Source organism: Neovison vison, chromosome 5 (assembly GCF_020171115.1).
Source record: "Neovison vison isolate M4711 chromosome 5, ASM_NN_V1, whole genome shotgun sequence".
NCBI lineage: Eukaryota > Metazoa > Chordata > Mammalia > Carnivora > Mustelidae > Neogale > Neogale vison.
The window spans coordinates 16349034-16374495 of NC_058095.1; the positions used below are offsets into that span (position 1 = coordinate 16349034).

At 35.6% G+C, this 25462-nt stretch overlaps 1 protein-coding gene across 2 annotated transcripts in view; it reads right to left on the reverse strand.

Moving 5' to 3' along the window:
- Positions 1 to 5229: 5229 nt before the first annotated feature.
- Positions 5230 to 25462, reverse strand: part of EFCAB13 (EF-hand calcium binding domain 13) — a 108435-nt gene continuing 88202 nt past the window's right edge. Inside the window, exons 18-22 of one of the 2 annotated variants that reach the window (XM_044250373.1) lie at positions 20582 to 20632; positions 16361 to 16504; positions 11864 to 11935; positions 8920 to 9063; positions 5230 to 5402 (exon numbers count right to left, since the gene is read on the reverse strand). In XM_044250373.1, coding sequence (XP_044106308.1) covers positions 5230 to 5402; positions 8920 to 9063; positions 11864 to 11935; positions 16361 to 16504; positions 20582 to 20632 — 584 coding nt within the window. Of the gene's footprint in view, positions 5403 to 8914; positions 9064 to 11863; positions 11936 to 16360; positions 16505 to 20581; positions 20633 to 25462 lie in introns of those variants that run through there. The other variant, XM_044250374.1, reaches the window with a different exon arrangement.

Below are 25462 nucleotides of genomic sequence, written 5' to 3' on the forward strand. Positions count from 1 at the left end.
AAATAAAACAAGATAAAATCAGAGAGGGAGACAAACCATAAGAGACTCTTAATCATAGGAAACAAACTGAGATTTGTTGGAGGAGAGGTGGGTAGGGGGATAGGGTAACTGGGAGATGGACATTAAGGAGGGCACGCTTTGTAACGAGCAATGGGTATTCTTTTTTTTTTAATGTTCAGTTAGCCACTATATAGCACATAATTAGGTTTTGATGTAGTGCTCTATGATCCATTAGTTAGTATAACACCCAGTGCTCATCACAGCACATGCCCTCCTCAATACCCATCACCCTATTACCCCCTCCCCCTCCCCTCCTCCCCTCAGAAACCCCCAGATTGTTTCTCGGGGTCCAAAGTCTCTCATGGTTCATCTCCCTCTCTGATTTTTCCCCCTTTGGATTTCCCTCCCATCCCCTGTGGTCCTCCGTGCTATTGTTTATGTTCCACATAAGAGTGAAACCATATGATAATTGTCTTTCTCTGCTATATTTATTCCACTTAACATAACCCCCTCCAGTTCCATCATATTGATGCAAATGGTGGGTGTTCATCGCTTCTGATGGTTGAGTAATATTCCATTGTGTATATGGACACATCTTCTTTATCCATTCATCTGTTGAAGGGCATCTCAGCTACTTCCACAGTTTGGCTGTTGTGGACATTGCTGCTATGAATATTGGGGTGCACATGCCCCTTCTTTTTACTACACCTGTATCTTTTGGGGGTAAATACATACTAGTGCAATTGGTAGGTGGTAGGGTAGCTCTATTCTTAACATCTTGAAAAACCTCCATACATTTTCCTTAGTGGCTGTACCAACTTGCATTCCCACCAACAGTGTAAGAGGGTTCCCCTTTCTCCACATCCTTGCCAACATTTGCTATTTCCTGTTTTGTTAATTTTTGTCATTCTAAGTGGTGTAAGGTGGTATCTCATTGTGGTTTCGATTTGTATTTCCCTGATGGCTAGTGATGTTGAGCATTTTCTCACAGAACTCTGGGTATTCTATAAGACTGATGAATCACTGACCTCTACTTCTGAAACTAATAATATATCATATATTAATTAATTGAATTTAAATTAGAAAAAAAGAAACCCTTCAAAAAAAAAGAGATATAATAGACAAACACTAAACAAGAGAGAGCAGTATAGCTATACAAATATGACAAAGTAGACCTTATGTGAAGAGGAATTTTTAGAGATAAAGAGAGATATTTCATAATGATATTTCAGTCCACTAGATGGACATAATTCTAAATTTGTATGTACTTAATGATAGAGCCTGAAAACCATGTAATGCAAAAACTGAAGGAACTAAACAGAGAGATGGATAATTATATTGTGAAATTTTTAAGTGCACCAAGAATAATTATTTTCTTATATTGCCTATGGATGATTTAATAAACTCTCTGTAAAATAATTTAGTAATATCATTTAAAAGCTTTATTTTGAACAAAATAAGATACATGACAATAAGTACACATAAATGTATAAATGTAAGTAAGGGAATTGGAGGAAATGAACAGAGGAGCAATAAAAATAAGACAAAAGACAGCAATAGACAAAGTACTTGACATGAGTCCTATGGTCATATACATAAATTTTGCAACACCAAAGGTGTACATCTAACAAGAGGCTTCTAGTAAGCTAAAACTTACAGAATTAAAGGGAGGAATAGATGAACCCACAATAAGCTGCAGATATGGACACCTTGCACTTAGTAATTAATAGAACAAGTAGAATAAACATCAGTAAGAATTAAAATATTCAACCAAACTAGCAAACAATCTAACCTAATGGATATTTACAGAACACTACCGGACAACTATAGAATATACATTCTTTCAAGTGTACATGGAATATTCACCTAGATAGACCACATGCTAGTCTTTAAAACAAATCTTAATTAATTTAAAAGCACTTAAATTGTGCAAAATAAATTCTCTGACTGAGGTATATTAAATTAGAAATCAGTAACAGGAAGATACCTAGAAAATATCCAAATATTTGGAAATTAGTACATTTCTAAACAACGCATATTTCAAAAAGCTATCACAAGGTAAATTAGAAAATATTTTAAATACGTAATTATCAAAACATAACACAAAATTTTTTAAGATGCAGTGAAATTGCTCAGTGGGAAATCTGTAGCTTTAAATATTAGAAAGGCAGAAAAGCAGTGGTATTAAAAAGTACTGTTATGAAATTCTTTTTTTTAAATTCTTTTTTATAGTTGTACAGTATAGAAGCTATAGTTTATTTAACTAATCTCCAAGGTTTACACTTTAAGTATTTTCCATTATTTTGCAATTTCAAATAAGTCTGTAATGAATAACTTTATGCATCTGTATTTTCACATTGGTGCAGGATATCTTCAGGGAAAATTTGCTGAGTCAAAAGGTAAATGCATATGCAGTTTGGTTAGACATTACCAAATTCCCTCTAAAAGAATGGTAGTATTTTACATGCTCATGAGCTACAGATAAATGCCTTTTTCTCTACAAACAAACAAACAAACAAACAGAATATGTTGTCAAGGTTTTCAATTTCTGTCAGTCTAATGGGTGAGAAATTGAATCTCCATTTTAGTTTGCGTATTTTTTTTTAAGATTTTATTTATTTATTTGACAGAAAGAGATCACAAGTAGGCAGAGAGGCAGGCAGAGAGAGAGGGGGAAGCAGGCTCCCTGCCAAGCAGAGAGCCCAATGCGGGGCTCGATCCCAGGACCCTGAGATCATGACCTGAGCTGAAGGCAGAGGCTTTAACTCACTGAGCCACCCCCGTGCCCCTAGTTTGCATATTTCTTATTATGAGTAAAACCAAACATCTCAATATGTTCTTGGGCCATTTTATAAATTTTTTATTATTTCTATATCCATGACTTTTGGCCATTTTTCTATATTTCTTCTGTGATATACATTGCAAACAGTTTCTCCCATTTTGTTATCTGTTCTTTGACTTTACCTATGGTATTGTATTAATAGACAAAATTTGGGGTTTTTAAAATGTTTTCAAAGACCGATGTCAAAAAGCTTACTGCCTATGTTTTCTTCTAGGAGTTTTGTGGCTTCAGGTCTTATGTGCAAGTCTTTAGTCCATTTTGACCTAATTTTTGTGCACAGTCTAAGATAGCAGTCCAGTTTCATTCTTTTGCATACAGCTGCCCAGTATTCCCAGCACCAGTTACCAAAGAGTCTGTCTTTTCCCACTGTTTATTCTTGGCTGCTTTGTCATGAACTAATTGACCAAATATGCAAGGGCTTATATCTGCACTCTCTGTTCTGTTTCATTGATCTACATGTCTGTTTTTATGCCAATAACATACAGTTTTTATTACTACAGCTTTGTAATAAAGTTTGAAATCAGAAAGTAGGACGGCTCTAGCTTTGCTCTTTCTTAAGATTGTTTTGGAGCTTCAGGGTCTTCTGTGGTTCCACACAAGTTTTAGGATTACGTGTTCTAGGTCTGTGAAAAATACCATTGGAATTTTGATAAGGATTACACTAAGTGTGTAGGTTTCTTTGGGTAGTATGGTCATTTTAACATATTTGACTTTCCAATACCTGAGCATGAAATATCTTTCCATTTGTTTGTGTCATCTTCAATTTCTTTTGTCAGTATCTTATAATTTTCAGTGTACAGGTCTTTCACCTCCTTTGTTAAATATTTTATTCTTTTTGATGTAATTATAATGGGATAGTTTTCTTAATATTTTTTCGGATGGCTTATTAGTGAATAGAAATGCAACTGGTTTTTCTATATTGATTTCATATTCTACAACTTTACAAAATTTATTAGTTCTAACAGTTTTTTTTTTGATAGGACCTTTATAGGGTTTTCTGTATATAATATGTTATCTGCAAACAGGAACAGTTTTACTTCTTTTTTTTACAATTTGGATGCCTTTTATTTCTTTTTCTTATGTAATTGTCCTCAGTAGGACTTCTAATAATGTGAATAAAAGCTGAATAAAAGTGGTGAGAAAAATTACAGCATGGGGAATATAGTCATTAATACTGTAATACCATTTTGTGGTGACAGATGGTAAATACCCTTACCATGGGGAGAACTGAGTAATACACAGAATTGTTGAATCACTATGATGTACGCTTGAAACTAATACAATTTTGCATGTCAAATGCACTTCACTAAACAAAACAAAACAAAACAAAAAGTGACAAGAATGGGCAATCTTATTTTGTTCCTGATCTTATAAGAAAAGCTTTCAGTTTTTCACCATTAAGTATGATGTTAGTTGTCGCCTTCATTATGTAGATGTATGTTCTCTCTATACCCACTTTGTTGAGAGTTCTTATCATAAATGAATGTTATCTATCATAAATTCATATTTGTCAGTTTCTATCAATTTAAATACACACTTACCATATACCCAGCAACCCTACTTCTTGTTATTCAGCTAAGAGAAATGAAAATATATGTACCCACAAAAAAACTGTATATAAATGTTTATAGAAGCTTCATTCATAATCACCAAAACCCAGAAATAATTCAATAGTCTATCAATTGCTAAATGGGTAAACTGTACATTCATACAATGGAATAATATTCACCAATAAAATGAAACAAACCACATGCAAAATGTTGATGAATATAAAGTATAATATGCTAAATGAAAGGAGCCAGACTCAAATGAGCTTCATATGTTATGATTTCATTTATGTGACATTCTAGAAAAGACAAAACTTTAGTGTCAAAGAATACATCTGTGGTTACCAGGGATGAAGGTTCAGAGAGGGGATGGACTATGCAAGGACACAAAGGAATGTCTGTGGTGATATATTCTGTGTGCTATTTAGTAATGGTTACATGACATTATTATCAAGAATTCAAAGAACTGTACACCTAAAATAGGTGGTTTTACTATATGTAAATCACACTGTAATAAACATAAACTTGTCCTAAAATTGTGTAGTCAAGAAAGTGGCTGAGGATACATTAAAAACAAAGAAGGTAAGCATAAAATCCCCTTTGCTAGGTTTGTCAAAGTTTTGAAAATTATTTTCCAATCATTTATAATTTTCCAATAAATTTAGGTCAGGTACACCTAGCAAATAATCTCAGAGAATATTATATAATCCAGTAATTTTCTAGCATGATTAGGGTATACCTACAGCTCTGAGTTTAGGGAAAGCTTAGCAGTCTTTGCCAAATAATTTGGACAAAAATTATATTACCCAATATTGTATTGTTTTATCTTCATATTGTTTCTTACTTATATAGGCTCTCTCTAATCCTATGTTGTTTTAACATGAAAACCACTGCTTGCCCTTCCAGATATAGGCAGTAGATACATATGAAGTAAAACTCACCTGTGTCTTTAGGAACTCTTAATGTGTTGCAGAACTTAGTTAAAAATTCTTGAATGGTAATCTTGCCATTTTCTGTAATGCGAAGTAAAATTTGGTTGAAAGATCTATTGCTTCTGAATTAATATACCAGAAGCTAAGAGTCAAATTATAATCAAAGTGAAAAGCCTGGGAATCAGCCTATACTATTCCTTCCTCCTTAACTTCTGCAAACATATGATTACCAATTTCTATTTAATTATTTCCAGATACTTCTTGAATCTATCACTATGCTAGTTAATGTCTGCACTATTACAACAGCATCATTAAAACTAGCCACAATAACCAAACTATGGAAAGAACCTAGATGTCCATCAACAGATGAATGGATAAAGAAGATGTGGTGTATATATATACACTGGAATACTATGCAGCCATAAGGAGAAACAAAATCTTGCCATTTGCAACAACGTGGATGGAACTAGAGGGTATTATGCTAAGCAAAATAAGTCAATCAGAGTAAGAGAATTATCATATGATCTCTCTGATATGAGGAATCTGAGGGGCAGATGAGGGGGTCATGGGAGGTAGGGAGGGTAAAAATGAAACAAGATGGGATTGGGAGGGAAACAAACCATAAGAGACTCTTAATCTCACAAAACAAACTGAAGGTTACTAGAGAGGTGAGGGGGTAGGGATAGGGTGGCTGGGTTGTGGATATTGGGAAGGGTATGTGCTATGTTGAGTGCTGTGAAATGTGTAAGCCTGATGATTCACAGACCTGTACCCCTGAAGCAAATAATACATTATATGTTAATAAAAAACCCCTATGCCATTAGTCTCATTTCTCTACATTTATTTTCTGCAATGCAGCAAAAGAGGTCTTTCTCTTTAAAAAATCTGGTTACTCTTCTGAAGAAAAACCTTCAGTAGCTCCTACTTGACCTAAAACTATATGAAAACAAAAACAAAAACCCAAAACAAAACAAAACAAAACAAAAAACAACCACATTGTGAGTAGGGTAAGAGGCTATAGAACAATATTCCTTACAAATGTGTTAAAGTTCAAGTAAAATACTGGAAAGTAGGACATAGCAGTATATCCAGAAATTAAAGTTCTAGATATGTTTAAGACATACATCCTCATGTAGAGCAATAGGTTTTCAAGAAGGAAAACCAGTTCTTAGAGGAGAAAAAAAAAAACCTTAGCTATTACAATGGTTTGTGGTCACAGTACATCAGTAAATATTTATCCGTGACGTTAAATGTTCATAGGCTGTGGGGTGAGGAAAAAGAACAAAAATGTCCAGAGTCCAGAAATAAACCCCTACATATACTCAACTAATACTGAACAATGGAGCCAAGAACATTCAATGGAAAAAGGATAGTTTCTTCAATAACTGGTGTTGAGAAACTGGATAACTACATCCAGAAAAATGAAATCACTCCTCCATCTTATACCACTCACAAAAAAGTTACCTCAAAATGGATTAAAGACTTAAATGTAAGATCTGATATTATAAAATTCCTGGAAGAAAACATAAGGAAGCAGCTTTCAGACACTGGTCTTGGCAATAATTTTTTCACATGACCTCAAATACAAACACAAAAGCAAAAACCAACAAGTGGGACTACATCCAATTTAAAGGCTTGTGTACAGAAAAAAAATCAGCAAAATGAAAAGGCAACCTACAGAATGAGAGAAAATATTTGCAAACCATATATCTGGTAAAGGGTTAATATCCACAATATATAATTCACACAGCTCAATAACAAACAAACAAGCAAACAAAATGATGAAAAAAATGGGCAGAGTAACTGAATAGAAATTTTTTCCAAAGAAGACATCCAAATGGTCAACAGATACATGAAAAGTTGTTCAACATCACTAATCATCAGGGAAATGGAAATCAAAACCACAATGAGATATCATTCACACTTGTTAGAATGGCTATCATCAAGAAGAGATCAAGGTTTGCATGGATGTGGAGAAAGGGAACCCTTATTCACTATTTGTGGTGATGGAAATTGATACAGCCACAATGGACAACAGTATGGAGGACTGTCCCAAAATTAAAAATAGATCTAACATATGATCCATCAATTCCCCTTATGGGTATACATTCAATGGAAATGAAAACAGGATCTTTAAGAGATAACTACACTTCCACATATTTTGCAGAATTGTTCACAAAAGCCAAGATATGGAAATAACCTAAGTGTCCATCAACAGATGAATAAAGAGATGTGGTATGTATATACAGTGTAATATTATTTCAGCACGAGAAAGAAGGAAATTCTGCCATTTGCAATAAAATGGATGGATCTTCAAGGCTTTATGCTTAGAAGAGATAAGTCAGACAAACACAAATACTGTATATATCACTAATATGTGGAATCTAAAAAAGCCAGTTTCATAGAAACAGAGTAGAACTGCAGTTAGCAGCAACTCGGGGGGTGCAGTGAGTTGGGGAAATATTATTGAAAGGTGCAAATCTGCAGTTAGAAGATGAGTAAGTTCTGGAAATTTAATGCTGTGCAGACCTAAAACTGAATTATATACTTGAAAGTTACTAAGAGACTAGACCTTAAATGTTCTCACCACAAAAAAAGAAATTACAGTCATGTGATGTGACAGAAGTATTAGCTAACACCATAGTGATAACCATTTGCAATATGTATGTATCAAATCAACACACTGTATATCCTAAACTTACACAATGTTCTATGTCCATTATATCTCAATTTTACAAAAAGGTAAAGAAAAATTCTGTGGAGACTGGGTGAAAAAAAAAAAGCTCCAAATCACTTATATTGAGAATGAAAATGAAGATATTATTATTACTGATCAGGCAGACATCAAAAAAGATAAAAAGTAGAGGTCAAGGGCAACTTCATCCAAAAAATTTGAAAAGTCACATGAAATGGATGAATTCCTATAAAAATACAGACTGCCAATATTAACAAGAAAATATGATATTTTCTTTGTAATTCCATATAATTTAAGAAACTAAATCAATAATCCATAACTTTCCCATAAATAAAACTCTTGGCTCATTAGGGTACACCTTTGAGTTCTACTTAACATCTGAGGAATCCCTTACAGAGAAGAGAAAAATAAAGACTACTGCTCCTCTCTTTTGAAAATGAGGCAAAGATAACATTTAACAACACCAATCATTAAAATAATGAAATTATTTTGTATGTTTATAAATATATGCTTCCCTGAGCCCCAAAACCATGTGCAATACCACCAGAGGTATTTCTGGATATCAGCAGTTCACCTTCCAACAGGTTGATACCTGGCAAAGGGCCTCAAGGACTCTGTTTTACTCTGTGCATGGCATTCTGATTAAGTACTGCCCATGCCAGCCAAAGTAACTTCATCTCCCAAGTACCACCACCTACAGAGACAAAGTAGGCCCTGATTTTACCCCTCCATTTGGTTTCACAGGGCTCAGGCTTGGCACACCAGGGTAGCACTGGTGCTCCTCAGTCATCCCACTGCAGCTCCCACAGCATGCCTTCCATTGTTGTGTATCCCATCCATACATCTCCCACCCCCTCTAGTAGATGATGGCCTTTATAACACAGATGCATTCAAACTACTAACCATGTTCAGGTTCATGTCTTAATACGTCATTAAGTAAAACATTAGCTGCATGAAAGTCATTGCTTATCAAAAATTCTTCAAGGTCAGAGGCATCAATTAGATCATTCTGGAGAATCTGGGTAGTAGCTAAGAGTAGCTGTGTAGCTGCAAAAAAGAAAACAAATATTTCAACAGCAGAAATAAGAGTGTATTATCTACCTTCACTTAAGCTTGGATTGCATAAAAGAATTTTATTATTTGTTAAAGATTTTATTTATTTGGAAGAGAGAGACAGACAGTGTGTGTGTGCGTACCAGAGAGCATGAGTGGAGGTGGGGGGAGGAAGAGTGAGAAGAAAGCTCCCAGCTGAGCAGGGAGCACTACACAGGCTCCATCCTGGGACAACAGGATCATGACCCGAGCTGAAGGCAGATGCCCAACTGACTGAGCCTCCCAGATGCCCCAGAATAAAAGAATTTTACATGAAACTACTAGTATAGTTTTAAAAACCATTATATATTATAATAGTTAGAAGTTACTGAAAACTTACTAAGTGCTAGAGACTGTTCTAAGTACTTCTATTTTACCTACTTAAACCTTATAATAATTCCAACATGGGCATTACTATCCCTATTTTTAAGATGAAGAAATTGAGGTTAGTGAGACTAAGTGATTTACTAAGGAATAGATTGGTAGTAAGTGGCAGGACCAGGATTCAAGTCCAGGCACTGCAGTTCCAAAACCCATGCCCTTAACTAATGTACCTTTCAAGTTGACATGTTAAGTGGTCAACCTTTATGCCTTTGGCTACATAATACTTCATATGTGGCCCCTGAAATAACTATGAAGCATTACAAAGTACAAAGAAGTTTACATCAAAATTTGCATTATTTCATTTAAGTCATGTTACAAAGACAAAACAGACAAGCAGCAGCAACAGCTGCTATTGCTGCTACAAGTCACGCTCTTTGTATTTATCTTACAGCCCCACAAATCCTGACAGCTTTGGTTGCTTTCCAATGCCTTCAAATGGTTGTGGTCGTTGATGCAGTTTAATTTAGTCCAGATTTTACTAGTTATTATTGGCAGGAAGGTTGGTTTGATATAAGCTACTCCATCATAGCCCATAACTAGAACCAGGTGGATCAAACTTACCTGTAACTCTGATGCCCGGCTCTGGTGAAAGATTCCTGCCTAGGTTATCTCTTTACCACAAAGCTATAGTAATCAAGACCATGTGGCTCTGGCATAAGAATAAATAAAAATCAATGGAATGGAATTGAGAGTTGAGAAATAAATCCATACACTTATGATCAATTGATTTTTGTGAAGAATGCCAAAACCCCTTAATGGGGAAAGAATAACTTTGTCAACAAACAATGCTGGGATAGCTGGATATCTGCATGCAAAAGAATTAACGTGGACTCCCATCTCCCTCCACATGCAAACATTAACTCAAATCAAAGATTCAAATTAAAAGGCTAAAACTAGAAAACTCTTAAAAGAAAATATCAGTATAAATCTTTATGATCTTGGATTATCTTTAGATGTGACATCAAAAGAAGTGACAAAAGAAAATAAAAACCTCTGTGCTTCAAAGGACACCAACAAGAAAGGAAAAAGACCCATGAAATGGGAGAAAAGATTTGCAAATCATGTATCTGATAAAGTTGTATAGTCCAGAATATATGAACTCTTATAACGTGACAAATAACCCAATTTAAAATAAGCAAAGGATACACATCTCCAAAGAAGATATATAAATGGCCAATAAACACATGTAAAGATGTGAATAACTATTAAAGGGTACGGGGTTTCTTTTTGAATGTGATGCAATGAAAATGTCCCAGAGTTAGAATGTGATGGTTGCACAACTTTGTGAATACACTAAAACCTACTGAACTGTACACTTTAAAAGGATGGATTTGATGGTATGTGAATTATATCTCAATAAAAATGTGCATGTGATAAATAATGCCATCAATTATAAAGGTGTTCCAATTTTAGAGATATTAAAATGTGAAAAAGAAAGGACATTTGTGGGTGCCTGGGTGGCTCAGGGTTAAAGCTTCTGCCTTCGGCTCAGGTCATGATCCCAGGGTCCTGGGATCGAGCCCCGCATCTCTGCTCAGCAGGGAGCCTGCTTCCTTGTCTCTCGTCTCTCTCTGCCTGCCTCTCTGCCTACTTGTAATCTCTGTCTGTCAAATAAATAAATAAAATATTTTTTTTTTAAAAAAAAGGACATTTGTTTCACCAAAGCATTTAGGAATACATTGTTGACAGGGGTGTCTGCATCTGTGGAGATTTCTTTGGTAGGTGTTCCCTGTAGATGTGGGGTTAGGAAATGATGCCAGTATTGAAATTTCAATACCTCCCTAATTTCAAGAAGGATGAAAGGAACTTCAGGGACAAAGACCAAGCAATAGTCTACAAAGCAGGGGCAAAGTGATGTAGTTAGGCAACAGAGATGATATGGCAATAAGAATGATATGGGGATCAATGCCATGAAGATTTAGAGAAACTGATTAGTTGAAGATTTCCATAAATAAAATAGATGGGCAATCCAGCTGAGGAGACCTGAAAACTGCAGAGGCCTAATCTGAGATGACACAACAGAGAGTAGTGATGCCTCACCTGATTTCCAGACCGGATTTCCTTCATAGATCTAGTACCCCTTGAATGAAGAAAAACTTATCTCCTCTTGAGGAAGGACTTTGTAAGAACAGCAAAGGTGTTTCCTATGTATCTTCTTCAACGCTGATTTCTTTTCCCTCCATTATAACTTTTTCCCATTTTCCTCACTTGTCTTTTACATTCTTATTTTATTTATATAAGTGCCTTAAATCCTTTTTAAAACTATAGAGATTATAGAGTAAAAACATGAAGTCTGGATATTGATTTTTTAATATCATTTCATATCTTTATTTTACAGTCATTTGGCTTTGAACTAGTAGTATTCACTTACCTATGGACTCTTTGAAAGACGAACTTTCTTTAATTCTTTCAAAGAAATCTTTTAAATTCACTTCATTATTATCTGTAAAGTCAAAATCAAGCATGCTGACATTAAAAACCTGATACTGTGAATTTCTACATAAAGGTTCCTATTTACAATACTTAAAATTCCATTCTACCTTATTTTCTACCTCAAAGGACTGAAACTATTGCAAAATAACTTTTCATACTTTTAGGAATCATCTATTGAACAGTTAATAATCTTAACAGTTTATTTTCTTGAGTTCTATATGTTGGCTAATTAAACATAATTTTAAAAAAAGAGAGAAAAAAGAACTTACATAATGTTCAGTTCCTTATACAGACTAAGGATCCTTTTATGATGCTTTACATTTATTAACCAAAATCTTCACAATAATTCTATAACATGGGTATACTTGATATGACTATCTTTAAAAGATGAAAGCCAAGAGAAATTAAATAAGCTGTCTAGGTCACAAAAGCCAGAAAGTGCTAGAGGATGTGGTATTTGAACTAAGGTAGTCTCAGGCCAGAGGTCACAAAGTTAACTATTAGGACACACACACATGCGTGCACGCGCGCGCGCGCGCACACACACACACACACTTGAAGAAAGATGCAATAATGCTATCATAACAGAAAATATAGAGTTATCAACTACATTAAGGAGACTTTAACATAACAAAATGGCTAGCTGGGTAACACAGAAACCATCACACCACAAATCCCTAGGATGCTGTATGAAATACAATATTCTATAAATGCATTACTAAGATATATGAACAGGAAATAATAAGTTAAGTGGACACACAGATCAAGAGTAGAAAACATGCTGGGGGGAGGGGGGTTGGGAGAAGGTGGTGTGGTTATGGACACTGGGGAGGGTATGTGCTTTGGTGAGTGCTGTGAAGTGTGTAAACCTGGCGATTCACAGACCTGTATCCCTGGGGATAAAAATATATTGTATGTTCATAAAAAATTAAAAATTAAAAATTTTTTTAAAAAAAGAGTAGAAAACAGTGAGTACTGAGGCTATAACTATTTGGGGATACGTATCAGATCCCAAAGTGACAAGGTGCTTGATTTAAATATTCATGCATATTCATAAAAGAAAATTTGGGTCCATGCTACTTGGAGAGTTTGAATTTAGATACCAAATAAAACTTGGATGCTTAAATCCCTATAAAAATCCCATCCATTTTTTTCAAAGAAATGGAACAAATAATCCTAAAATTTATATGGAACCAGAAAAGACCTCGAATAGCCAAAGGAATATTGAAAAAGAAAGCCAAAGTTGGTGGCAACACAATTCCGGACTTCAAGCTCTATTACAAAGCTGTCATCATCAAGACAGCATGGTACTGGCACAAAAACAGACACATAGATCAATGGAACAGAAGAGAGAGCCCAGAAATAGATCCTCAACTCTATGGTCAACTAATCTTCGACAAAGCAGGAAAGAATGTCCAATGGAAAAAAGACAGCCTCTTCAATAAATGGTGTTGGAAGGGAGTTGGGGGAAGTTAGAAGGGGAGGTGAACCATGAGAGACTATGGACTCTGAAAAACAATCTGAGGGGTTTGAAGCGGCGGGGGGTGGGAGGTTGGGGGAACCAGGTGGTGGGTATTAGAGAAGGCATAGATTGCATGGAGCACTGGGTGTGGTGCAAAAATAATGAATACTGTTATGCTGAAAATTAAAAAAAAATTATACTTAAAAAAATGGTGTTGGGAAAATTGGACAGCCACATGCAGAAAAATGAAGTTGGACCATTTCCTTACACCGCACATGAAAATAGACTCAAAATCCATGAAACAAGATGGGATAGGGAGGGAGACAAACCATAAGTGACTCTTAATCTCATGAAACAAACTGTGGGTTGCTGGGGGGAGGGGGGTTGGAAGAAGGAGGGTAGGGTTATGGACATTGTTGAGGGTATGTGCTTTTGGGTAAATTGGAAGGGGAGGTGAACCATGAGAGACTATGGACTCTGAAAAACAATCCGAGGGGTTTGAAGTGGCAGGGGGGGTGGGAGGTTGGGGTACCAGGTGGTGGGTATTATAGAGGGCATGGCTTGCATGGAGCACTGGGTGTGGTGAAAAAATAATGAATACTGTTTTTCTGAAAATAAATAAATTGGAAAAAAAAATGGATTAAGGACCTCAATGTGAGGAAGGAATCCATCAAAATCCTTGAGGAGAACACAGGCAGCAACCTCTTCCACCTCAGCCACAGCAACTTCTTCCTAGGAACATTGCCAAAGGCAAGGGAAGCAAGGGCAAAATGAACTATTGGGACTTCATCAAGATCAAAAGCTTTTGCACAGCAAAGGAAACAGTTAACAAAACCAAAAGACAACTGACAGACTCAGAGAAGGTATTTGCAAACGACATATCAGATTAGGGCCTAGTGTCCAAAATCTATAAAGAACTTAGCAAACTCAACACCCAAAGAACAAATAATCCAATCAAGAAATGGGCAGAAGACATGAACAGACATTTCTGCAAAGAAGACATTCGGATGGCCAATACACCACTCATGAAAAAGTGTTCCACATCACTTGGCATCAGGAAAATACAAATCAAAACCACAATAAGACACCAGCTTGGGGCGCCTGGGTGGCTCAGTGGGTTAAGCCTCTGCCTTCGGCTCAGGTCATGATTCCAGAGTCCTGGAATCGAGCCCCGCATCGGGCTCTCTGCTCAGCAGGAAGTCTGCAGTCTGCTTCCCTCTCTCTCTCTCTGCCTACTTATGAACTCTGTCAAATAAATAAACAAAATCTTTAAAAAAAAAAAAAAAAAGACACCAGCTCACACCACTCAGAATGGCTAAAATTAACAAGTCAGGAAATGACAGATGTTGACAAGGATGCGGAGAAAGGGGAACCCTCCTACACTGTTGGTGGAAATGCAAGCTGGTGCAACCACTCTGGAAAACAGCATGGGGGTTCCTCAAAAAGTTAAAAATAGAGCTACCCTATGACCCAGCAATTGCACTACTGGGTATTTACTCTAAAGATACAAACATAGTGATCCAAAGGGGCACATTCACCTGAATGTTTATAGCAGCAATGTCCACAATAGCTAAACTATGAAAAAATTTAGATGTCTATCAATAGATTAATGAATAAAGAACATGTGGTGTATATATATATACAATGGAAAACTATGCAGCCATCAAAAGAAATGAAATCTTGCCATTTGTGACGACATGGATAGAACTAGACAGAGAAAGATAACTATCATATGATCTCCCTGATATAAGAAGTGGAGATGCAATGTGGGGGGGTTGAAGAGTAGGAAAAGAATAAATGAAACAAGATGGGATTGGGAGGGAGACAAACTATAAGAGACTCTTAATCTCACAAAACAAACTGAGGGGGGCCAGGGGGAGGGGGGTAGGGAGAGGGTGGTGGGGTTATGGACATTGGGGAGAGTATATGCTATGGTGAGTGCTGTGAAGTGTGTAAACCTGGCAATTCACAGACCTGTACCCCTGAGGCTAATAATACATTATATGTTTATTTTAAAAATATAGAAAATTTAAAAAAAAAACCTTGGATGCTTAAAGAAGCTCAATCCAGTGAAAGGGAGATTAAAACACTGTATTCACTGGCCCAAGTAAACAACAAGGAGACCTAAATCTTCTAATTCTGAAAGGCAGTGGGGAAAAAATCTCCTGTGAAGGATCTCCTGCATCTCATGTGGGTGTGGAGTCTAAACTGATACTGCTCTCATGGTATGAGAAACCCCAGGTCAAAACATATAAATTGATTGAGGTCAATAAAAATCTAGAGTACCTGGCAAAGGCAATAACCAAACGATGCTCAGGAGTACTCTTAAACCCAAACTCATCAGATTCCCATAGAAAAAACAAGCTGGTTAAGATAAACCCCAAATAAAAAGCCACCTAAAACCATTTTAACTTACCAGCTCCAAATTAAAGTGTTCCCACATGATTTGACGCTTAAGAGTGAATATATATAGGAAAGGAGATCAAGTATATACTACAAGAAGTTAAAAATGGAAACCACAGATAAAATATATTCACTTAGAAACAATGACCAAAACTCAGTAACTGTTCTTCTAAAATGTAGTGAAATTTGGTGTATTTCTTTTGGTTAAAAAAACAGAATGAGGCAAGTACTATAGAAGGACAGATGAAGGTGCTCTTCTCTGAAGAAAGACTGCATATCAAAGTGAAGCTGCTGGTGTCATGTCTTTGTTTTATTACAATGGAATTTTCCCACCCATGCTTTTAAGAAATGAATAGTAATTACTAAATAAGCATATAAACCTAGATAAGTGTGAATAGAAAGATATGGTCAATAAATATTTAAATTAGCAGACTATTTTGGCTCTAATTTGTATCAACCCAAGTCTCCAGTGTGACTGTCCTTAGCATTTTACCCACATATATATGCTCTAAGACTGTTTCTCATTAACAGGGAAAAATGAAAAGGACCTCACACCAAAATAATCCTCACCATTGATGTCGCAACGCTGGAGGGCTTCACTGATGTCCTCCTCAGTCAAACTGACATTCAAACTTTCCAGGGCATGCTCCAAGCTAGGTATATCAATCTTGCCATTATCAACACTTGACAAGATATGAGTAGCTTCTTCAATCTCTACAAAGATAAATATATGTAAGATAATATGTTCGAAAAAGTGCAAAATAGTTTGTCCAAAGTCCGTTATAGGTGAATTCTCGAATTAAGCATATATATTTAACTAAAAAAAAAAGCAAAATATTTTCCAACAACCCACTTATTTCAAGCAGCATTTAAAACCAAAAAATTACATGCCAAAGAGAATATGAGTTATCTGAATCCATTAACCCACTAAATACTGAATGAGCTGTAAGCTTTTCTTAAATAATAGTTAAATCCCTTACATGTAGATATAAAGATTTCTATCAACTGATAAAGTAAACAAAAAAAGGCTAAAATTTGAGATTAAATCTCTTGATTCCCAGGGCCACCACCAGTCTCTACTGTGCTTTTGTGTGATTGAGAAAGGGTCCCCTTTGTATGTATCTATTACACAGAAGCACACCTTCCTCTGGGCAGCTGCAATCTAGCACTGGTGGTCCAAGTCTGAAGAGCACAGTGAAATATGGAGTGCGTTTCAGTCTGCTTGTACCCTACATCCAGGCATCTTTGTGCAAGGCAAAACCCATACAACCAAATGGAGTAGTCCTGCTGATACCACACCAATTTAAAATATAAAACATATCATTATTGGGTGTTTCAGTTTTTCATCAATACCATTTCCCACTCTCTTAATCCCAAAATGAAGTCATTGTGCATGTTTCCACAGTCTGAAAATTATTGTGTTATACCAACAGATCTAAACTTCACCTGGAAAGAAAACACAATACCATTTTTTTTTCCCAATTTATTTATTTTCAGAAAAACAGTATTCATTATTTTTTCACCACACCCAGTGCTCCATGCAAGCTGTGCCCTCTATAATACCCACCACCTGGTACCCCAACCTCCCACCCCCCCGCCACTTCAAACCCCTCAGACTGTTTTTCAGAGTCCATAGTCTCTCATGGTTCACCTCCCCTTCCAATTTACCCAAATTCCCTACACATCCCTAACACAATACCATTTAAGACTTTTATTCATTGTACTAATAATTTTTTTGCAGCTACCAAGACCAATAATGAAAATTTCAGCCCTTTCATCAAAGAGTTTTCCCGTAAAAAAGTTTCCTATGAATTCCCAGAAAACAAAGACTGAATCTGTCATGTCTATAAATAAAATGGTAATACATGATACAGTTGGTATGATGAGAAAAATATTCACAAGATATTATGAAAGCACTGAGACAGTTCACCTAACCTACAACTCTGAAAAGTCTTATGTGACATTAGAGATGAGTTTAGGGGAAAAAATGTGAGTTTATCTGACAGGAAATGTATAGAAAGGAAACAGCACATACAAAGATATGGAACCAAAAGCAAATAGAGCCAGTTTAAATTGTAATAAGTAGTATGGCTACAGAATAAATACAAATGCAGAAGTGATGAGAGAGGAGACTAATGAGATAATAAAGTTTTATTGTCATTGATTCATTCCATAAATATTTATAATTATATGAGTTGATAACATAAAAGATTTAGAAAAATACCTAACATAGTAAATATTGTATAATATTAATTTTTTTTAACTGGGTATGGTGTCCAGATTGATTCTCTGCTCTTGGACATCTCACAGCCTGGTTTCTTTTTTTTTTTTTTTAAGATTTTATTTATTTATTTGACAGACAGAGATCACAAGTAGGCAGAGAAGCAGGCAGAGAGAGAGGAGAAAGCAGGCTCCCTGCTGAGCAGAGAGCCCGATGTAGGGCTCGATCCCAGGACCCTGGGATCATGACCTGAGCTGAAGGCAGAGGCTTTAACCCACTGAGCCACCCTGGCCCCCAATATTAATTATTTTTTAAGACTTTATTTATTTATTTAACAGAGAGAGAGAAATCACAAGTAGTTAGAGAGAGAGCGGAGGAAGCAGGCTCCCCACTGAGCAGAGAGCCCGATGTGGGGCTCAATCCCCGGACCCTGGGATCATGACCTGAGCCGAAGGCAGAGGCTTTAACCCACTGAGCCACCCAGGTGCCCCATATAATATTAATTATTAATAGTAGCTACTCCTAAAAGCCTGCTGAAAGCCAGGGTTGTCCAGGATCTAGAGAAACAATACTAGGATATGGAGCAAAGTAGAGATGTAGTCCTTGGTCCAATGACTCTTCTAGGCATGTATGAGAAAGAATAATTAATCAAATAATTAAAACGATGACTGGAAAATCATCAGATTTTAACATGGGCAGAGGACTCTGAAGAAAGTATTACAAATGGCCAACAGACACAAGAAAAATATTCAACATCACTAATCTCAGGGGAATGCAAATCAAAATCACAATGAGGTATCTATCACCTTACATCTGTCAGAATGGCTAGAATCAAAAACATAAGAAATAACAGGTGTTGGCAGGGATGTGGGGAAAAAGGAGCCCTTGTGTACTGTTGGTGGAATGTAAATTGGTACAGCCACTAAGGAAAATAATATGGAGATTCCTCAAAAAATTAAAAATAGTAATACCATATGACCCAATAATTTCACCATGGATATTTACCCAAAGAAGACAAAAACACTAATTCAAAAAGGTATATGCACTCCTATGTGTATTACAGTATTACTTACAAAAGCCAAGATATGAAAGTATCTCAAGTAGGTGAATGAATAAAGATGTGGTATATTTATGGAATATGACACAGCCATGGAAAAGGATGAGACTTTTTTTTTTTTTTTGCCGTTTTGCCAACATGGATGGACCTAAAGGTATTATGCTAAGGAAATATGTCAGACTGAGAAAAACAAATACCATGTAATTGTACTCATCTGTCGAATCTAAAAAACAAAACAAATAAAAAAACAAAAAGTAGAATCAGAGGGTGCGGCTGAGTGATTCAGTTGGTTAAGTGTCTGCTTTCAGCTGGGTCATGATCCCAGGGTCTTGGGATTGAGCTCCCTCTCCCTCTGCTGTTCCCCCTGCTTGTGCTCTCTCTCTCTCTCTGTCAAATAAATAAATAAAATCTTTAAAAAAAAAAAAAAGGCAGAATCGACCTATAAATACAGAGAACAAACTGATGGGTGCCCAGAGAAAAGGTCGGTAGGAGGATGGGCAAAATGGGTGAAGGGGAGTGGGAGAGACAGGCCTCCAGCTATGTAATGAATATGTCATGGCACAGTGTAGAGAATATAGTCAATGATATTGTAACCACGTTGTATGGTGACTGGTGGTAGTTACATTTGTGGTGAGCATGGCATAATGTATAGAGAAGCTGAATTACCATGTTGTACACGTGAAGCAAATTAACATTGTATGTTCACTATACTCAGAATTTTTCATTAAAAATTGTATTATTTTGATCCTAATGAATTAAGATGATTTAAGTTATTTAATATTTTTGTTACTTTATTTATTTCTAAGTAAGCTCTATACTCAATAAGGGTCTTGAATTCCTAACCCGGAGAACAAGAGTCATATGCTCTACTGACTGAGCCAGACAGATGCCCTTAATTTTTGTTACTTCATAAGGTAAAATATACTGAGCATTTCTAGTATCATTTAAAAAATATGAATGAGTACTTACAATATGAAACAAATGCCATGAATGAGACATGGTTTAATGAAAGCATATTAACAAAGGAAGTCGACCTAGACTAGCAGATAACGATTGGCTCCCCTAGAGAAATCTGACATGTATCTGAAAGATGAGTAAACTTGAACTAGGCAAAGAGGACTGGGGAAAAATATTCCAGGGAATAAAATATGCAAAAGCTTTGTGGTGGGAGGAAAAGAGAGATCTAGGAAAATGGAAGAAAGGCAATGTATTTGAAAGTATAGAAAACAAGGATAATGGTACAAGATTGTGTTAAAGGACTAGAACATATAGGATGGATTTTGATCTTTAACAGCAATGGAAAATGTTTAAAGAATTATAAATAGGGAGATCTAGGATATGTAGTATCTAGTAGATCTAGTAATCTGACATAATCAGATTACTTTTTTGAAAAAAATATTACTCTGGCTGGAGTGGGGAAAATGGACTAGGAATCCATTGGCACCTGGCAATGATTCCTAAAGAGTAACTCTTTCATAGGGAATGTTTTCTTATACACATATAAAGTTCTTACCATCTGCTTTTGGTAGTCTCAGACTTGAAGACAAAGCCTCTTTCTTAAAATCTGCAAATTTACAGAGAGAGATTATGCCATAAGGAACAGCAGTTTGAAAGAAAGCCTAGACTAAATACTTCATCTCTCAGTAACATTTCCCATTGACCATTCCCTTCCTCTCAGAATCATCCACTGGCTTCCAAAATATTTTTTCTATTCATCCTCCTCTTACTTCTTTGAGGCCATGGATTTGTCAACCTCCACCAAGCTCCTTAAAAGTGACTGAGATTCTAATGTCATAAATGTTTCCTTTCTCCCAAATGGGCAGGTTCATCTCCAGGCCCATATATTCAATAAAATGTTTATTAGTCTGGATTGTCCTTCTCTAGTTCTGCTTGCTTACCTATCTATCTAATCCTGGAGCTTCTCCTAAGGACAAGCTGCTGTTACACCCTTCATTCTATACACTTTCTACAAAAATGCAAATTGCTACAGAGATCTCTTTGAGGGACAAGTGATAGAAATAAAATATGTCCATCTGAATAACCCACAACTAGTCCAGATATTACCTTAAAACAAAAGGAGTTTAGAATAAAAACACATTATATTTACCTTAATTTGTTTACTTGTTCTAAGCAAGATTTAAAAAAAACCTAAGCTATTAAAAAGTACTTTCAAAATAGTAGGTTTGGCAATTTTATAAGATAATTCTAAAACAGGATTTCTCAACCTCAGGAAAATTGCATATGGGTCCTGATAATTATTTGGGGGAGTAATGTCCTGGACACTGTAGGATGGCTAGCAGCATCCCTTGCTTCTACTCACTACATGCCAGCAGTCCTCCACCCATCAGTTTTGACAATCTAAACGGTCTTCACACACTACCAATTATTCCCTGAGAGACAGAGCTGACCTTATTTTTTAGCTGAAGCTAAATTTAAAGGCAAGAAATGGCTTTCCAAATATGGATAAAGTCCATCTGGATATATCCCACCTGAGAATATAGATGGGTCAGGTAAATTCTTTGTAAATAGAGCAAAGAGCAGCTCAACACTTACATATGAGTGTTACATAGAAAAATGTTTTAATTGTTCAACAATAACTTGTACTTTTCAAAGGGCCTTTCATCTTAAAAAAAAAAAAAAGCTAGAAAACAATTAAGACCTCTCTAAAGTTCATAGAAGGAAAGGGATTAACTTTGAAATGAAATTACTCTAGAAAGAAATATTTCAAAGCCATACAACAACATATATAAATACTTGAGACCAACTTTACAATCTAGTTCAAGAGATCATCCAGGAATTTGATACTGTAATAACTAAATGGACATATCTGTGGATATAGAATATAAGGTATATCCCTAAATTTGGTCTGCAGTAAATCACATTTCAATACATTTATGGTATTATTTAGGAACTAAATATTGTAATATTAACTAAATATCATTAGGAACTAATTATTAACATTTAACTAGTATTTTGGTAAAATATTTAAAAATCCTTGGATGAAATTTTAGAAAAAATTTTTATTACAAGTTGTTCAATCAACTCACCCTCAACAATGGACTCATCCAGTATTTTTTGAAGACTATTATCAGTGAAATAAATTCCACTGATATTTCCAGGTACATCTGCGTATTTGTCCTTATCAGATTGATCACTTTCTTCCATAGAATCCAATGTATTGATGATATCATTCAATGCTACAAACACAGAAAATATACATTCAACATGTACTTCAGCCCATGGATCCAAGTCTTTGGAACATAACAATAAAATTGATGGACTCTCTGAGGTTTGCACTATCCAAAATGGCAGCCACTACGCATATGTGGCATTTAAATAAATAGAGCAATCCATTCTCCACTATAGTTTTCTATAGCCCCTCATCTTTATTCTTGTTAAAACTCTGGGTTCTGGGTGGGCTATTCCTGTATGAAGAAAAAAGTACACCAGAGTTTCTCTAGTTATCAAAAATGAGCTCACAATTTCAGTAAAAAATACCCTCCATTCTTCACAACTGCTCTCACACCCCAATCTTTCCTTTTCCACTTTCCTTCCCTCTACCTTTTAATCTTGTCACCTCATTTCACCCAATTTAGAGGATCAGCAAAGCCTATTATGCATAGCACATTAACATAAAACATCTAGATTAGGAAATCCATGCCTGACCTCCCTTAATTAAAAAGCAAAACAAAACTTCAGGGGCACCTGGGTGGCTCAGTCAACTGGGCATCTGACTTTTCATTTCAGCTCAGGTCATGATCTCAAGGTCTTGGGACAGAGCCCCATGTTGGGCTTTAAACTCAGCATGGAGTCTGCTTGGGATTCTCTCTCCCTCTGCTCCTCCCCACACTGGCTCTCTCTCTCAAATAGATAAAATCTTTTTTTTTAAACCCTTCATTTCTAAAGTATATATCCAAAAAATCATCTCTTGGGATTCATTAAGAGAAATGTATAATAAATTACTTTAAATTAGCCAGTTTATGTAGAAGTAGTATTTAACTCTTTCTGTTGTTCCATGATTGAGTCATTAGTTATTGGTAAAACGTTTCAAAAATAGGCCACATGAGCAAGGGCTGAAGGGAAATGTGAGTCTAGAGAAAAGATGATTCGATATGAAACAAAGAAAATATAAGAGTTCTCTTCATAGCACTGGAGGGCCAATGATAGGAGGAAGAGTCCAAATGTTAAATATGGTTTGGGAATGGAATTATAAAGCAGGATTTCCACAAAATATGTGGAATAATTGACTAATTCCACAGCTGTCCAAAATTATGGAATGGGCTGCTTCAAAAGGTCATAAGGATTTCCAAGACAAATAGTAGGATGAGTGTGCGTTGCCATTAGCCTGTCCCTGGAAGCCATTAATGTAGTTTTTAAATAAACATATAATAATTGAAGAAACTCCAAATCTAATGATCTATCAAGACCTCTAACTACAGACTGCATTCTCTGACCACAATAAAATAAAACTAAAAATAAACAACAAAGATAGGGCAATAATGAAATTCGAAAAAAAAAAAAGAAATTCAAATTGCTTTAAAATATTAAGTTTTCTCTTAACCCTTACATCAAGGGGAAAATCAAAACATGACTGAAAATACTTAGACAATAACAACAATGATAAACAAAGACTGTTAGGTACAAAGTTTTACTAAAATGAAAATGATAGTCTTAAACATTTAATGTCCAGTAAGATAAAAGGGTAAATTAATAATTTAAATAACTTAGAAAAGCTATAAAATGGGCATAAGAGAACAACAGAAAGGACTTAAGACAAAAGCAGAAATTAATTTTTTAACTATAAACAGAAATACTAAAGATAAATCAAAGAGGTAGTGCTTTAAAAAGAGAGCTAATTAAAATGTTTTGTTACTAAACATAGAAAAAATTAAGGTTATATATATGCAAATTTAAGAATGAGAAAATAACCAGATTCAAAAAAATCAAAAGAATTATCACTGCATAGGGCTGTATTCCAATAAAACACCCAAATAAAATATATTTCCTAGGAGAATAAAAACTACCAACACCGACAAAATAACACCAAAGATAGCAAAAAGCAACCCATCAAAATCAAAGATGAATAATAAACTAGGAAAAAACTTCAATAGATAGGACAGAACATTAATGTCCCTAATACATAAAGAGCTATTTACAAATTCATATTCATATGAGAAAGACAATCTAATTAAAATATAATCAAAGCACACTTGACAATCATGAAAAATGTGTTTTACCTCACTAGTCATTAAAGAAGTGTATATTAAAATAATAATAAAAATTTTTACTGGCAAAATTTTTAATAACTAATACCCATTATTGATAAAAGTGAATTTTTACAACCCTTTGGCAGGATAATTAAGCAATAGCTATTAACATCTTACATCTGCATATGTTTCAGTCTAGCATTGTGACTGCTGACGAATTTATCCACTTTGTGCACATATATACATTCAAAAATGCTCATCAAAATGTTTGAATGGCTAAAAGTTGGCAATAATCTAAATATCATCAAGAGTGTATGGGGCGTCTGGGTGGCTCAGTGGGTTAAGCCTCTGCCTTCAGCTCAGGTCATGATATCAGGGTCCCGGGATTCAGCCCCGCCTCGGCTCTCTGCTCAGCAGAGAGCCTGGTTCCCCCTCCCCCTCTGCCCACCTCTCTGCCTACTTGTGATCTCTCTCTCTCTGTCAAATAAATAAATAAATAATCTTTAAAAAAAGAAGAGTGTTGTGGATAAAATTATAGTACATCCCCATAATGGAATATTATGCAGTCCTTAAAAAGAATGAGGTATATGATATAATGGAACATGGAATAATATCTAAGATACACTATTAATTTCTTTTAAAAAGCAAGTTGTGGAATATTATGAACACAGTAATTTAATTTTAATTTTTATTTTATTTTACTTTTTTCCCAATTTATTTATTTTCAGAAAAACAGTATTCATTATTTTTTCACCACACCCAGTGCTCCATGCAAGCTGTGCCCTCTATAATACCCACCACCTGGTACCCCAACCTCCCACCCCCCCGCCACTTCAAACCCCTCAGACTGTTTTTCAGAGTCCATAGTCTCTCATGGTTCACCTCCCCTTCCAATTTACCCAAATTCCCTACTCCTCTCTAACACCCCTTGTCCTCCATGCTATTGGTTATGCTCCACAAATGAGTGAAACCATATGATAATTGACTCTCTCTGCTTGACTTATTTCACTCAGCATAATCTCTTCCAGTCCCATCCATGTTGCTACAAAAGTTGGATATTCGTCCTTTCTGATGGAGGCATAATACTCCATAGTGTATATGGACCACATCTTCCTTATCCATTCATCCGTTGAAGGGCATCTTGGTTCTTTCCATAGTTTGGCGACTGTGGCCATTGCTGCTATAAA